The sequence below is a fragment of the Balearica regulorum genome, chromosome 7, assembly GCF_011004875.1.
Source record: "Balearica regulorum gibbericeps isolate bBalReg1 chromosome 7, bBalReg1.pri, whole genome shotgun sequence".
Classification (NCBI taxonomy): domain Eukaryota; kingdom Metazoa; phylum Chordata; class Aves; order Gruiformes; family Gruidae; genus Balearica; species Balearica regulorum.
Genome location: NC_046190.1, coordinates 12,423,627 through 12,440,091, shown reverse-complemented (window position 1 = coordinate 12,440,091; position 16,465 = coordinate 12,423,627). Strand labels below are relative to the sequence as shown.

The 16,465-nt window shown below is 38.4% G+C and overlaps 1 protein-coding gene across 3 annotated transcripts in view; it reads right to left on the bottom strand.

Moving 5' to 3' along the window:
* The window catches only part of SORCS1 (sortilin related VPS10 domain containing receptor 1), a 301,203-nt gene that overhangs the window by 156,318 nt on the left and 128,420 nt on the right, over positions 1-16,465 (bottom strand). For all 3 annotated transcript variants that reach the window (XM_075757978.1, XM_075757976.1, XM_075757977.1), the window contains exon 3: positions 16,018-16,117. In XM_075757978.1, the coding sequence (XP_075614093.1) occupies positions 16,018-16,117 (100 nt within the window). The remainder of the gene's footprint in view (positions 1-16,017; positions 16,118-16,465) is intronic.

Here is a 16,465-nt window from a genome sequence, read left to right as displayed (position 1 = left end):
TTAATAAAAATTGTTTGCACTTATGCAGCACCTCACCCAAAGAAACTCTGACAGTTTCTCAGTGAAATACATTTCTGTTTTGCAGAGGTCAAGAGCTAGCACTTCCAAGTGCAAAGCATCAATATAGCTTTTTCAAAGTTACGTGGCAAGTGGAAGCAGGTAAAGAAATAAACCCAGATTGCTTAAATTCTAGACAATTAAAAATTCTTACATTTCTTAAAGTCACTTCCCTGCTGCTTTGGGGAGGTAAGACTCCTACAGATATAAATATAATTCAGTTAACTTGAATACTGACATCAGTTGAGATGCAGTGACACAGGTTTTAGCCACATAAGGAAAGCACCCCAAGTTCCTGACAAGCTGTTGTAACCTGTATTACATGAAGTCTATGCCCCTTCTGGTGGTAGCTGAATTAGGTGAAAGCTACCTAGGGCTGTGCCAGCCTATCACTTGTAGGAGTCAGCTACAGAAGAGACATACTCCAAGCCTAAGCTTTATTCATGTTGGTATCTTCCTCATCAACCCATGGCTGGTTTCGTCATGGAGGTGCCCTAGCAAGTTATAACTACATACAGATTAGGCTATATCTACATGGTCTTCAGGAAGCGAGATAAAGAAAGAATCTAAACATTGAGTCCTCCTGACTTATCTCCATGAGGGTACATCGCTGAATATGCAAACTTGTCACACTGCATCTGTTGTCCAAATGGTGGAAAAACCAGCCAAACTCATACTGCCGGCAGACCCTGCCTGGTTGCAAACACCATCAACATCCTCAAAGAGCAACTTCGTGGTTCACTTTTCTGATCAACATCAACCATTCAGTGATGATCAATCACATGCTATTAGCTTAGATTATCCTCACCGAAAGCAAGGGAAGCCTGAGGCCCAAACTAAGAAGCGGTTTGTTTTCTCCCTGAGGTTTTTTTTAGCACCCACTCAGCGTGTTTACAAATCTCACCCTTAGAGTGGGCTCAGGCTCATTCTTGAAAGACACCAGCTGAGGAGGCAGCCATACTTACATAAGAACAGGTCCATGCAGCATCATTTTAGGGGCTCTAATATCACAGAAACAGACTGAGCAGTGGACAAGTGTTGGAATCTGGAACACTCCAAGAAATAACCTAGTCACCATAGATACCTTTTACTCACTTCTTTACTCATGACTCTGCTAGTGCTCTGCAGCATTTTCTTTTTCTTTTCTTTTATTCCTAGCCCTTGTTTACTATATCTGTAAACCTTGATCTGAACAGCTAATGGCATGATCCTAATCACAGGGTCAAGTAAACAGGCAGGTTGACACAGCTAAGAAATAATACATACACCTTTTTTTTTTACTTTGCTGCCTCTGAGTTTGTGGGTTTCTGCTGTGACAAGCATAGTAAACGCTGCTAGCCAGTTAACATACACTGCTTGATCATTATCAACCACCAGGAGAGAAAGAAATGCTTTTATAAACCTTCTTTTGCTGTTTATTTAGAGGATGTGAGCTGCACAGATACTGTGGGAAGGAAAGTACACCTCTCCAATGTAACTAGTGATCATAGCTACAGGCTTTACCTGTATGGCAAATTCACCACAGAGGATTTTAATTTCCTGTCCAAATTCTGCCTGTAAGGATGACCCTTCCAACTGCATTTTTTTTTGTAAAGGGAAAATGTTTATTGCAATACATGACCTGTATAACAGAGAGCAAAAGGATCAAGGCTACCCGTCAGCTTAGATATGTGATGTCAGTGAGTTAAAAGCACATACCTGCACTAATGGTAAGGTTAAAACTGAGAGGGACTTTTTGATTACCTAGAACTGGAACTAATAGCTCATTGGGATATATAAGGCAATTCACATATTTCAGAATTACTTTTTCAGGCTGTCTGCAAAATCAGGAAAATTATACATACACTCCTAAGACATTTAAAAATGCTTCAATGAAAATATCTTAGTAGGGCATGAACCCAGGTGCTGAGTCCAAACCTCTAATATCTGCTACCTTCCTCCTAACGCAGCCAATGACACCTCCTGTCAGAGTTTGCAGTGCAAAGACAGGGTAGGAGATTTCTCAGCGTAAGACAGTTGTTTCCACAGGACTGTTGCACACTGGCTTTTCCTGGCTGTCAGAGCAGTAGCTTGGTATCAGAGAAGAAAATGTGGAAGTTAACCAAAAACCCAAACTTGGACTAACCCAGATAGAAAGGCTTACAGAAGGTGAAGACACTGGTTCCGTAACAAAAATGTGATTACAAGCTTCGGGCCAAAGCCAAACATACTTTAAACACCAATAACCTCAGGTCAGGTGCTACTTGACCCCGTAAAGCCTATGACATATTTTGTTCTATTATTGTTCATTAGAAAGACGTTCTTGGACCTTTTTGTTTTCCTCCATCATCATCTTCAAGGGTTCTCTTCAGCTATGAAAGAAGCTTTCAGCAAGCAAAAAGGCTGAGGTGAGTTCTACCTCTCTTAGCCTTCTCAGGAAAGCCTGAATACAGGAAAGCCTCAATAATTCAGTTTCTCTTTATGTTGGCTATAATTAATCAAAGTTGGTTTTATCCCCCATATAAAAAGACTTAATAATTAACTGGTGTTGCTTTGGATTTGTAATTTTAAAGCACATAACACCACAGATGATAAACTGCCTCTTTATCATGCAAACCTAGTTGCCTCCTGCTGGCTTCAGATGATAGAAAGTTTGCATTCATCCCTGGGGGCTGCCTCCTAAGTCATAATCTTTTACTTACCTCTTCCAATGGCCAGAGGAAGGGAAAAAAAAAAAAAAAAAAGGAAATAGGTAGGGGTTTTAGTTTATCCCTAGGGAAATTTCAAACCCCTCTATAAAATACTTTTTATTTTTACTTTTCAATATTTTTTATTTTCCCCATAATATATGAAATAGTATCTAGCAGGGCTTGACAAATCTGTTCCTGCAGTTAATTCAGCCCCCAGTTCAGAAAGTTTTATTTTTCCAGGTTTATTAGACATAAAAATCAATCTTGAGCCTGATTCACATCTAAAACAACCTTCTGGAACTGGCAAAAGCAAACAAGCAAACAGAAAGAGCATTAAAAGTCCGGAATGAAGGACTGTCAGTATTTCCAGTTACTGGCAACCTTGTTCTAGGGAAGATGGTTGAAAAGTGATTCTCTGAATCAGCAGAGATGGAAACCTTAAGAAAAAAAGGTATGTGTGAAACCAAAATGTACAAGCAACTCCTTCCTAGGATCTGGGATCCTCCTTAGACAACAGAAGAATGGTTTAACTCATGTTCCTTCTCAACAGTGAAGCTACTCAGTGGCTGTTTACAGGTTTGGTTCATTTAAATCCCATCTAGTGGGGGTGAAAACGGACAGTTTCAAGTCACTGTGAGGAACGAAATTTAATGTTTCATCAAATTACACTAAATGAAGTATAGAAGCCCAGGATAAGCATTGTTAATAATTCTAGTTAATCCAGGTGCCACACAGTTTTGTAGGTGAAGCAAAAATTAATTCCTGGTCTTAGCCACACACATTCCTAGAACCACCTGTGATTTATCTAGGACACCAAGTATAAAGTTATTTGGTGCCAGCTGGTAACTGAAGGTCTTGATGATTATTTGACTTGGACATGAAGGCACAGAAATCATTCTGTGCAAAAATGTCAAAATATGGTCCGCTTAGTAGAATATTAAAAGACTTGAGCAAAACAGGTGAATAAGCAACAAAACCAGACTGCCTTATACCAAAAATGGGAAGCAAAAGGAACCAGAAGTTGCTCTATAGCTATCAGACAAGGAGATATTGTCAGGTATTATATTGGCTTATACACAATGTGGCCATTTTATAAGCAATTCAAATTTTCTTGTAATTAGACTTGTGCAAACTGATAAACACTAGATTTTTCAGAATTCATTATTGTTATCATGATTTAGAAACCTCTGGCCAACTTACCAATGTCTGTTTTATACACACCATCTATACTACGCTGATCTTAAAAATTAATTTCCTTCTGTGACAAACATCAAGATAACACACAATTTTTTTTCCTTAAGAAGTGTTGAGGGTTAGGCAATAGGTTGAACATACAGTTTTCATACAAGCTCAAAGATCCCAAACAAGAAAAGATGACAAAAACCAGACACCTGAACACATTTTTCAAAATCCTGATTTTTCACAAAAATCATATTCTGACAGATGTGATGTCTGACTAGCTGTCTCTCTCCAGACAGACATCTCCAGTACAGGAAAACCCCTCCACACTTCATCAGCAGTTGCTCCTACCCTCATAAATTCCAACTAAAAGAGGAATCATAAGTTGGCGGAAAGACTTAATAAGCACGAAAGTATAATTTTTCAGCAAGAATTTTAACTGCAATATGCAGCTTTGCTACTAGTAATGCAGTATTAACAGTCTTTATTTCTAGCAGTTTGTAATACAAGGAAGGGCAAGCCTTGAGGCTCAAGACACTTGACAGGTCCACAGCTCTCCACCTTTCTCCTCCAACTTTCAGAGCACAGTAGTTAGGTACTAGCAAGGCTCACAGCGTGTTTGTCCTTCGGTTGCTGGCAAATCTCTGCTGTAGAATAACTGGAGCATTCTAGCTGAAGAAAGAAAACTAAAAGAGGAAGCAAGCCAGCCATGCCATCACGTGAAACATATCTATTCTTTCACTTGGATTTTTCTTATACTCCTGATGACAAATGAAAGAGAGACTAATGTAAAAGCTTCAATAAAATTATGTTGTTGTCCCCAAAGTATGTACATATATTTTGGAATTTTTACTCTTGTTATCTTTAGCAAAGTTTCAGTAGTAAAGAAAAGATGAAGACCCAACAAGTTCTACCTGGCAAAGAGCCAGAGCTCCACTTACAGCAAGCACTATGGGAATAAAAGTAACAGATTTTAATTGGTGTCCAAGGGGAAAGGTCAGTCTCCTTGGAACAATGGGAGTCTTTGGTGGTAATTGACTGAAAACTCCTGTGAGAGCTTGTAAATGTCAGTAACACACTTGAAACGGTAGCAAAAGGAAAGGTTTGGCATCCTGGAGCATATGGAAGAGTTTTGCTGGCAGAGGTATTCTAAAATGAGAATGGCGAAACACTTTAACAAAGGACGTGACTTGGAAGATAGCTCTCAGCTCCAAAGTTTGAAATGCCATACGCATTTCAAAAGGTGTGGGAGAAATTTATTTAATTTTGAAGATAAAAAGGGAATAATGCAGTGCACACTGGTGTTAGAGACACAGGGGTCTAGGGCAGCAGATGACTTGTGAACTTTGCCCACTGCTACACTGAAGGACTCACTTAAGCTTCCTCTATCCCTCTGCAATAGCCTAGTGCTACTCTTCTCCCAAGCAAGCATTGAATGATGTTTCATTCTTTCCTTTCTGCTAGTTTTTTGTGGTGAAAAGATTTCTTTATTTTCTTTAGCAGTACAAATGAAGGGTACAAACTTGCATGAACTGGGTGTGGTTTGGGATTCCCTGCCAGAAAGGAATGGTATGAAAGGAGATCAGATCTTCCAGAATGACATGAATTAGGAGAAAAGATGATTCTGTGGCTAGGACTTCAACCAAAATCCTGAGTTCGGTTCCTGTCTTCGCAGCTGATTATTTTCTGACTTTAGCAAAACATACGTTTGATCTCATTCATAAACTAGGACTGACAATATTTCTTCTCACGTACAAAAACTAAGCACACACTGCTATCCTTCAGGTTTGCTGTGCTATCACATTCATTATCTACCATTAGTAATAGTAATAATTGGGAGACAAGTTGTGCACAGAACCCAAAGGAACAGATCCTGTTCAAACATAGAGAAAAAATCCCTACCTCCAAAGTTCTTAACTTATAAATAGGATAGAAGAGACTTGGGCTTGATGCAGAAGGATGAGTCACAATAATACAATATTAAGTTCTCAGTCCTCCATAGTGTCCAGAAACAGCTGTAAACCCATTGTCATGCCTATTATTAAGGAAATACTTCTAGTGGATTGTCTTCACTAGAAAGCTACATCTAGAGTAGACAACATGCTCAAGAGTAGAGTTCACAGAAAATGTTGAACCTATGAGTAAACAAAGAGAGCCCAGCATCCACATCACGTGCCCAAGGCTAAATCCTTCCATGCTCTGAAACACATTCTGACTGAAAAAAACCCCAACAAACCAAAATAATGTTCAAACTCTGTGCAATTTGCTGTGCAAAGAAGCCCTAAAACAGGGAAAAGTGATTTTTAAAATTTTGTCTGCTGAAGATACACCTGCTAATTTTGGAGCAAGATTACTCATCAAAAAATGAGGTAGTTTCTGTTGTTAACTGTGCAGTTTCATGGAGAATATGTCCCATTGCTTTCTATCTGTATCTTTGGAAAAAAATGGAAAAAAAAAAACCACCCTGATACAAGCACATAAGCATCTCATCCTTCAGCAGGAGAGACAAAATCCTGAGAAATGCCTGCACATAGGGAATTTGGGATGCAAGAACCAGATCGCAGTTTATTGTCAATGTTTCTTTGTGCATATTCCTGAAGATTGTCCTCCCAAGGGACTAATGTCTCAAAGTTCTTGCTACATCTAAATTGCTCAGCTATTGTAAACTACTTAAACTTCTAGTATCATTGTCCCCTCTTTTTTCCATTGCCATTTGTTGTTCACTGAATTACCTGCTAATTCTCTTTATTTCCGCTGATGAAGTAATTCGATATATGGGACTGGAGACTGTGAAGAGGTTTATGCATACACAGGCATACAGAGACCTAAATACATATGTGCAGAGGAAAATTCAGTATTTACTGTATTTAAACTGTTAAGGGCAGACTTTTAACAATGAAAGAATCAGCAAAGTGATTAAGAATGTAATTTAACTATCATTAAGTTCCATTTTTTTCAGTGGGATTTATCTTGGTAAATCTATTAAGCATTGAAAAGTGGAAACATTTAAAAACAAAATTATTTTAGTTTTTCACCCCCAAAAGACTGTCAATTTAACATTAATCTCTTCAAGACAGAAAAGCCTGGAATGACCTGAGCAGAAAAAAAATAATAATGGTTTGAATAGGAATAAGCACTTTCAATCAATATGAATTTTTTCTCTCTCTAAATAGCAAAATCCATTATTCATAACATTCTATATGCAATAGAACACTTTGTAAATTTGATTCTTTCTTGTCAAATAATGTGTTAATTTAAACATTTCTTATCTTTTGAAAATATTCCACCACCTCCAGTTTTTCAACTGCACAGGCAGTTTAAGAAAAAGCAACAAAACAATGTATTGGCTCCCAAATTTATGGGAAGAGTTGGCCACATTCAAAATCTACTACCAAGTATTTCTCTCAGATCCTCACATGTCCTTCTTAGCAAACACACACAAAAACACTGTGAAGGTACGAGTGTGCCCTGTACATTCACCATGGTCTGATTACTCTCCCCTATCAATGAAAAAATGCTTGGGAAACAGTGGTCTAGGGCTTGATCCATACATGGTGAGAACTCCTCTGATAGTTCTTTATGAACCTAATTTGGTCTACTCAGTTAACATCAATCTGTCTCACTTCATTCAGCACTATCTCCAATTATTGCCATTATCACTGCTACACTTCCTCAACAGCTTTCTCTCCTTTGTTGTCACTTATCCTCAAAAAAATCCTACCTTAAAAGAACCATTGACCACAATTCAGTACATCTGAACATGGCAGAAGAGACTCCTCCACAGGAAAACTGGGTTTGTGCAAATTTGTGAGAGACCTATACCCATCTGAAAGCCAAATCATGGTAAACAGAAGGATAATTCTGTGTGTTCCTACCCCCACCCTCTCTACACCATTATTCTCCAAGCTGCAGTAGGCATTGTATTTTCCTTGCTCCCCAAGTTATATGTTTGAATTCCTTTTTTGCTACTAATGAGGAAAAGGCGGAGAGATGGGAATCAAAAGTCCCAAGAGACAAAAATATGGATTAAAGGGTCTTATTTTCGGTAAGTTTTGACCCTTGAATTTTCTTTTGTGTGTTATCTTTGACTCAAGATATTTTTTCCTTCTGGCGCTGGGAAATCTCTCTGCCTCTGCGACAAGAAACCTAACCTTCTCACTTAGGAGCACTAAAAGAAAAAAGCTCATTTACAGTTTTTGCAATATCTTCTCCATACCATACACTGAATTATTCCCATTTTCTCCAAGAAGCTTGGCTGCTTCCGCGATGACCTGTTACTTTCAACATGATATATGAGTCACCACTTGTTGGTCTCTAATTCCCATGCTATCTGCATACAAGCCAAATTCCACATTTTCTTAGCAGTTAGACAACTTTCTAATTACATCCATTAATCTTTGCCATCACTCCCCTCTCTCCACATTTACCAGCATTTATCAATCAGAAGTTTCATAATCAAGAATATTTTTCTTGTTTATTTTCTTCACTTTATTCTTGTGCTCTAAGTACAGCTAGACAGAAGGCATAACACTCAAGTATCCTATCATTTAGTCATTAATTTCTTCATAATAATATATCTAGAGTACAGAAGTGGTGAGCAATTGCAATCTGATGGTAAACATGCACTACAGATTACACTATCTGCTAATTAACAGATACTACATATGATTTTGTTGCAGGCCTGTCAAGGCAGAGTTGAGTTCAGAGCTCCTATGGTCAATATGTATACATTTGTTATTTTTACGTTATCAGTTCAAATCCCCAACAAACCAGCCATCATATAGTTATGCCACAAAATCATGCTATTTTTCCCTTCAAGGTCAACTTCTGAAGTCATATAGCAAGAAGACAATTTCCACATTTCATGACCAAAGACGTATGTTCCTACCACAACACAGCAGTGAAATGATATAAAAGTGAGATTTAGGTATGTATCTTTAATGGCTCAAAATCCAGAAGGTAAATGAAAACAACCCTCCTGTATGTATTTTTAGTCCAACTTTATGGGACACTGAACAAGCTGATTTTCAACTACTGGGGGCTAGTTTTTCATAGGAAAGAAAAAAATATTATGGCAACTGGCTTCTTTCCTGGTTTAAACAGCCTGTCTCACTTATGGAAATGGATGGAGCTACAAGTTTGACAATAGGACAGGTCTGCTCTGTAGATAGACACATTCTTGCACCACTATCAATCCCAGCTGCCTGTATTTGGGCTGCAACTAGCAACTTATTGCTCCTCTGCTCTCTAAGCTGCTGGCATATATCCTCACTTGCCAAAAGGTATATCATCTGTTCCAGACTATTTGGTAAATCACTGAGGAATTAAAAAAGGATAAAAGCATTGAAGGACATTCAACAAGAGATTATCTTGCATAAATTTTAACTGTCCAGTTTGTAGAAAACAGGGGTCAGAGTCAGAATGGGAAGAACACCTTTGAAACTCTCCTCAGCTTGGGTAAATCTTAGCTCTAAAGCTGAATTCCATGCCTCATACTTCCCTATCATTAGTTTCAAAATTCAGTGCGCCCTTAGAGACTTCTGTGAGATACAACAGCATACTGTAGTACTATTTTGAGTGGGAAAATGTCAAAACTGCCACTATTTTTGATAGGCTTACAAGAGCAGCAGCAGAATAAATGGGCTTTGATTTCACTTCAAATCCAAGAAGAGATATGGATGTAGAATAACGGCAAGGGCTTTGGGTGTAATGGCTATTGTGAGAGCTGTCATATACCATAGCCATGAATCAGAAAGTTTGGTAGCGAGTGCTGCCAGACACTTCAAAAGCCAAAACATTCAGTTTGAAAGATGAGACTGTGCCTTCATTTTGTTAACATGGACCAAATGTTTGTTAATTATTGGTTTCCCATGAATTCAGTATTAAAGTATGAATTCAGTATTAAAGCACCAGCTCTTCGGTCACTGCCACTTTACAGGTCTTCATTGACTCCAGTGAAACTCTACTGAACTGCAGCTGTGTTAGATCATATCCAAAAGATATGAGGAACAATTGACCTTTCTAAATTAATAAATTAAAAAAAAAATTGGCTTTATCCTTGTTTTCATGTGGGATGGGGGACAAAAAAGACAGTCTTCTGAAATGGAAATCAAGTCTATACTTGATTATGTGGTACACAGGTAGAAGCATTAGTCTTGAATCTAAAGATACTACAAGCAGAAGTGAAAACTGTAATATATGTATTACCATAAGGATGTAAGACTTTCCAGTCACAACCAGAAGTGACTTACTCCATCATTCTTGCTGAACTGCAGAAAATGAAAAATTTCTTAATTTGAGGGGTGAGACATCCCTCTTCCTGTGGGTAGTGAACTGTTTACATGTGTATAGTGTTATCAGAAGTCCATTGAATCATCCCTGCAGTCCAAGATAACAATTCTGACCCTTGTAGGTTCAGGTTTTCAACTCTCTTCTGATCAGGAGGTGAAATCTTAAGCCCAAACTGCTGAATGAAACAGATTTATAACACTGTATCAGAGAAAAGATGTAAGTGAGGAAGAACTCCTGTGTTCTCCCACTGGAAGACCACTGGAGAAAAGGCATGTGTAGTGCTATCTACTCCAAGTTGCCTATCAGATCAGCAAAATCAGTGACTGAATCCCACCCCGCCTTCTCTTGAATCCCTCCCTCCAAAATATTCTCTCTGAAGTAAAAGATGAGGCTATCATTATCTGTGGTCATAGCGTAGGAGACATTTAAAATAAATCTAGGGGTTTCTTTATATATCTTCCTATGCTATACGGGGTTTAATCCAAACAGAAATATTCATTTGATGAAATTTATGTTTCAATCTGCAAAAAACTTCAGTACAAGGTGGTTCCTCCCCTTCAAAAGATAGGAAAAGACTTTCACTAAACATCTTGAAATCTCCTGGGGACTACCTCATTTAAAAAAAAAAAAAAAAAAAAAAAACAAAACAAAACCACCAAAAAGACACCATTCACATCTGTGAGACAATGCCTTTTCGGTCTCTTAAGACTGTTTCTTTGAAGGCTGCACTCACAGCCTGCAGCTAACAAGGACCTTTCCTTCAAAATGAAAAGAGGACAGTAACAGAATAATTGATTTTATCTCTGCAAGAGTGGACTGCAATAGCACTTTGGGCTACTGGCATGACTGATCGACCATAGACCCTGGGTCTCCCACTGAGTCTAATTTGCTAAGGATGCCATCCCTTGACAGCCACGGGATCTGGCCAAGTCTACAGTGAGGTGCGCTTAGAGCTCTGCTGAGTTCTAACCTCTACAATATAAACCGATAGTCTTCACACTAAGATTTATAGAGGCCTACAAGGAGGACACCACTGGAAATAACTGTTTTTCCTTGAGTAAAAAAAATCAAGACCTGCCATCACATCTGAGCGCTGAAGGCTTCCATGGTGAGACAGGTCAGATAGAGAAATTTTAGAAGTGTTCCAAATCTGATTTTAGCAACTGAGGGTAGCACCTTCTAGAGAAAAAGCAAAGGTGGAGCTGTTCATCTCTATGGACATTTTCCCCAGCTCTCAGGAGAGCAGGTACAAAGGCTGGTGGTAAAGCACACAGTTCTGGGTCATACCCTTTATACAATTGAGCAGTTTACATTCCAAAACCAGAACCTCCCTGAAGCAAATGAACTCCTCTAATACCACAGAATACAAAGTAGCACTCAATCATTCCCATTTCAGCTAATAAGGGTAAATCTTCTCCTGTCTTGACTGATAAAAACATTTGCCAACTATTCTCTCCACCACCACCACTCAGTGCGAGAAAGAACAGAAGGCTGGGCCACCATTCCTTTCATTTAAAACTCATTAATAGAAATGAATTTGAAGCAGTTAGGGATCTACCAGCATTGAAACCCATGCAATTATATTTACAATAAATATTCGTTATCTTGGAGCTACACACACAACATGACAGTTCTTAACACGCTGTTATAAAGGTGCTAATCACGACCACTAAATATAAAAGAAGAAGAATGCATCTGCCATCCATTCATCTTTAGAGAGAAAGAAAAGAGGACACTGTACCACACAGCAATTAAAATCTGAACAGTTGGAGGAATAAAGGGAAAATTCAAGGCAGGTCTACAGAAAGAAAGGGGGAGAGAAAACAAAATACAAAAAAAACCCCCTAACACAAAAATTCAAACTCACAGGAAATATCTGATGCACTAGTCCTATTAGTAACATAAAAGTTGCTAGCAGATACTATCACCCAGCATTTTACTAATTAACTGGAGATACACGGATACAAGGGGTTTGAAAGTACAAAGCCTGAACGAGCTGCACAGACTGGCTCTTTGCAAAGAACACACTGTGCTTCCTACAAGGGTACAGGGTCCAAATCAGCCAGCAGCACTTCTTGAGTCAAAGAAAACCCGTACTTAAACCAATTGTAGAGTCCCCCCCACCACTCATCCACTTTTTATTTGCATAGGTCTATGATTTTCCATACAATGCCTAAAAGCAACCTATCTGAAAGGCTTTTATAAAGAAAAAACATAAAACTGAGTGCATATGAGTTTCCAGGAAAGTAAATGACAAACTTCTGTGAAAATGGATTTTCAAGATACAAGCTTGGCTTTCTATTTTAGTTTAATTTTAAACCCACCAGTGCATTATTCCCAAACACTGTTTCTTCACATAGAAGCATTTAAATAATTTTATTTCCCCTCACAAAAGCCTCGATGAACTTAACAAATAAACCAATGTTAACATACCTAAGCCTAGGGATTTATTGCACACTGGGGATTCTCTCTTCTAGAGACTTGTTGACAAATACTCAAACAGACTCTGTGTCTTGGGCAAGATCCATGTGTTACAATTTTTCCCCCTGATCTTTGTCATCAGTCATACAACCAGGTAGTACAGTAATTCAGTGAAAGGAGAAAATACTGAAAAACAGGGTTTCCACTTTTCTTACTGCCAAGGCTTATGCATCTCTACGTTACTCACCATATTCTGTAATTTCCTTAAGAAAATACTGTAATTCAGAAAAATACCAAGCAACAGCAATAGGTCAACAGTTTAAACTGTAAATAACGGTTGACTTTGTTCTCATTTTTATTTTCAAAACACCCTTTTGTAATATGACATTGCCTGCAATTTCCGGTTAAAAGATTTAATTTTGTTCAATAAAGAAACAAGAACTGGCAGTCAGAAGCTTTTAGAAAGAAATTGGCATGCATAGACTGTGGGAAGCACTGCAAATCCTATGTATTTATAGACATATTTTTTCTAGATAGAGAAGAGCAAATAAATTATAACAAATAATTTATTCAATATATGTTGCTGTTTGTTCTTTTCCAGAATGTGAAAATCATCAGAAATTCATGAACAAATCTATTAATTATTTGAATAAATCCAATTACATGCATTCTACAGTTCATTGTTCCAACTGCTCTGCTTTGCAAGGAACAGACAAGACTACGTACAGGATACGCTTGGTTTTTTTATTATAAGCAATCAGTCTTGAGTCAGCAAAGTTCACCATTTACCTTCTGTTTCAATGGGACAATTCCAAACAGTTAAGCATGTGCTAAAAGGATTATCTGGTTTTTTGAAGGAAGGCAGCTTTAGTACATTAAGTACATGCTGGCCCCACTAATGAATCACTTGTAGCAATGTCTCTTGTCTAATAGCTTAAAGATAAAAGTTCACCATTTTTCCACTACAGAAGAAGCCTTTTCTCCCTGCTAAGGAGCGCCTTGTGGAACAAAGAACATTGAAGGCTGCAGGTAAGTCTGAAAAATCACTTACCACATAAAACAAATATTTAGGGAAAACATGCTGTTAGCATTTGCCCAGTATTAACTGCAGAAGTGTATAACCCCTTCACATGAATAGTATGAGTGTCATAAAATTCATGGATTTTAGAGTAGTTGAGTCCTATATTTAAAAAAAATGTCTGCAGCTACCCACCCAGCCCACATCAGTGAAACAAGATGCAACTTTCAAAGCAACCAGAGTTTCTCAGTGTTATCAGAATTTAGGGGCAGGGAGGAATCAGGTCTCAGGATCCATAGGTTTTTTCTGAAAATGTTCTTGGTGGCAAAATTTGTAAATATGTTTCATTCTGCTTTCCATTCCACAGCAGGTATGATAAAGACCCTAAGTTTTAGTATTTTTGCTTTCACTGTAGAAGTCCTTTTAGTGTAGAAATATAATATAGCTCTACACTCTCTTCCCCATGCTCTCTAAATCACGGGGGACTAGCTAGGTGCCTAAAGTTAAATGTTTATTGGAGGAATGGCCTGATGATCTATAGAAATAGCATAACCAGGGCCTCCAAAATCTCTCCCTGCAAGCCTAATTCTGCTTCTGCTGAAATAAGTTTTAGAAAATCCAATCTTAGACCATTACATAGGTCCTTTCATCCCAGGTGTTGCAGCTTTCTTCTGGCACTATCCCATATTGTTTATAGGCCAATTTTAGCTCAGTCTACTGGCAGGACAGGTAGTTCCACCCTTCCAGCTGAAAGCTTTTTCCTTTCATCTATTTGTTTTTTTGAGCTGGAAAGGGATTAGTTTTCAGGCAGATGAGTCCTCAATCCAGCTCACCAGATGGCTACACAAACAAGGGCAGCAGCATGAGGAAGGGAATGGGAAGGTGCAATGTGCGCTTGCAGCCCAGAAAGCCAACCATATCCTGGGCTGCATCAAAAGAAGCGTGGCCAGCAGGTCGAGGGAGGTGATTCTCCCTCTCTATTCCGCTCTCATGAGACCCCACCTGGAGTACTGTATCCAGCTCTGGGGTTCCTAATACAAGACAGACACGGACTTGTTGGAATGAGTCCAGAGGAGGACCAAGAAGATGATCACAGGGCTGGAACAGACTCCTACGAAGACAGGCTGAGAGAGTTGGGGCTGTTCAGCCTGGAGAAGAGAAGGCTCCAGGGAGATCTTATAGCAGCCTTCCAGTACCTAAAGGACCCTACAGGAAAGCTGGAGAGGGGCTGTTTACAAGGGTATGTACTGATAAGACAAAAGGCAATCGCTTTAAGCTGGAGGAGGGTAGTTTTATACTAGATATAAGGAAGAAATTCTTCTCTATGAGGGTGGTGAGGCACTGGAACAGATTGCCCACAGAGAGGTTGTGGATGTCCCATCCCTGGAAGTGTTCAATGCCAGGTTGGATGGGGCATTGGGCAACCTGGTCTAGTGAAGGGTGTGTCCCTGCCCACGGCCGGGAAGTTGGAACTAGATGATCTTTAAGGTCCCTTCCAACTCAAACCATTCTATGAATGTTGCAGCCAGAGCCAGCCATGAGGAAATCTGAAATCAAATTGCTAGTAATTTCAGGGTGATTTAAACTACTTTTTAGTTTCCATACCAAAAAACACGGGTGCTAATGATTGCATATTGCCAAATACGAGAGTTAAACCCTTTTTTAAACAGCATGTGAAAAAGTCTTTAAACACAATATTGTTTACTAGCATATCTGTATGTCAGCATATGTGAGAATAAAAGTAGTCATCATCATCATCATCATCGTGAACTGTGCTCCATCACTTCCTATTGCATCTCTCCAAATTACAAAAATTTTATCAAAAAGGTATCACAAAGATGGCATCAGATTCTGAGATTCCTTTTATGAATATGTCAGTGTTATAAATACTTAGTAAATTGTTAGTCAGTAGGGTGCTTGCATGATTAAAACCTTCTGGGCTTTGGAAGGCATTTTCTCTGCAGGAATTTGTCAAATCTTGTTCAGGTCACTATTGGGAGCACTTAAAAGACAAATAATGTTACATACAATCTGGCCACTGTAAATGCATTTCTGCAGTTCTAATGAGTTTGTCTCGCATTCACACAACAAAGTCATCACCACCCAGAAGGTAAGCAAACAATTAAATGCATGATACCTATTACGCCTATCCATTTAATGGCCATCTTTTGCTAACATACACTCCATAAAGTACACTGGTGGGTAGTATAGGTAGTACAAACTGGCTTATATTTTGGTAAAGCTACATATTTTTTCAAGAGGAGGGAGACAGAGAGTCTTTCTGGCCATTGAAATATAACAGATATTGAGGAAACTGGGAGAGATCACCAGGACAAAAATTACATCATAAAGTCAAAATTAACCAAGTACATTATCACCTACCTTACGTTTGTTAGTTGGACAAACATACAAGTAGCTCAAAATAGTCTTCAGACCAACTTTATCATTCAGTTTCTCATACGTTGTCCCATAATCTGTTGACCTACAATTCAGAGAGATTTCATAAGTACAAACACTTAATCACAAAACCAGAAGTCACTTGACGGGTTTTCAATATAAGTCATGCTTTACATAGCAGAATAGCTCTCTAGAGCTTTTTGAATGATTCATGTAGTATATAATGATACTTAATTATATACACACAGCATCATGTGAGTGCTTATAATTTGCATTTAAATTAGATTAAGAAAAACTAAAACAGCATCTTCCCAAAGCATTTTAAAATAAACATGTACAATAAGAAATGCTAAATTCTGCGTATAGAAGATGATAATGATTGTCAGAAATGCCAAATAGCAGACAGCAAGAGACTGAAGTTATCAATTCATTT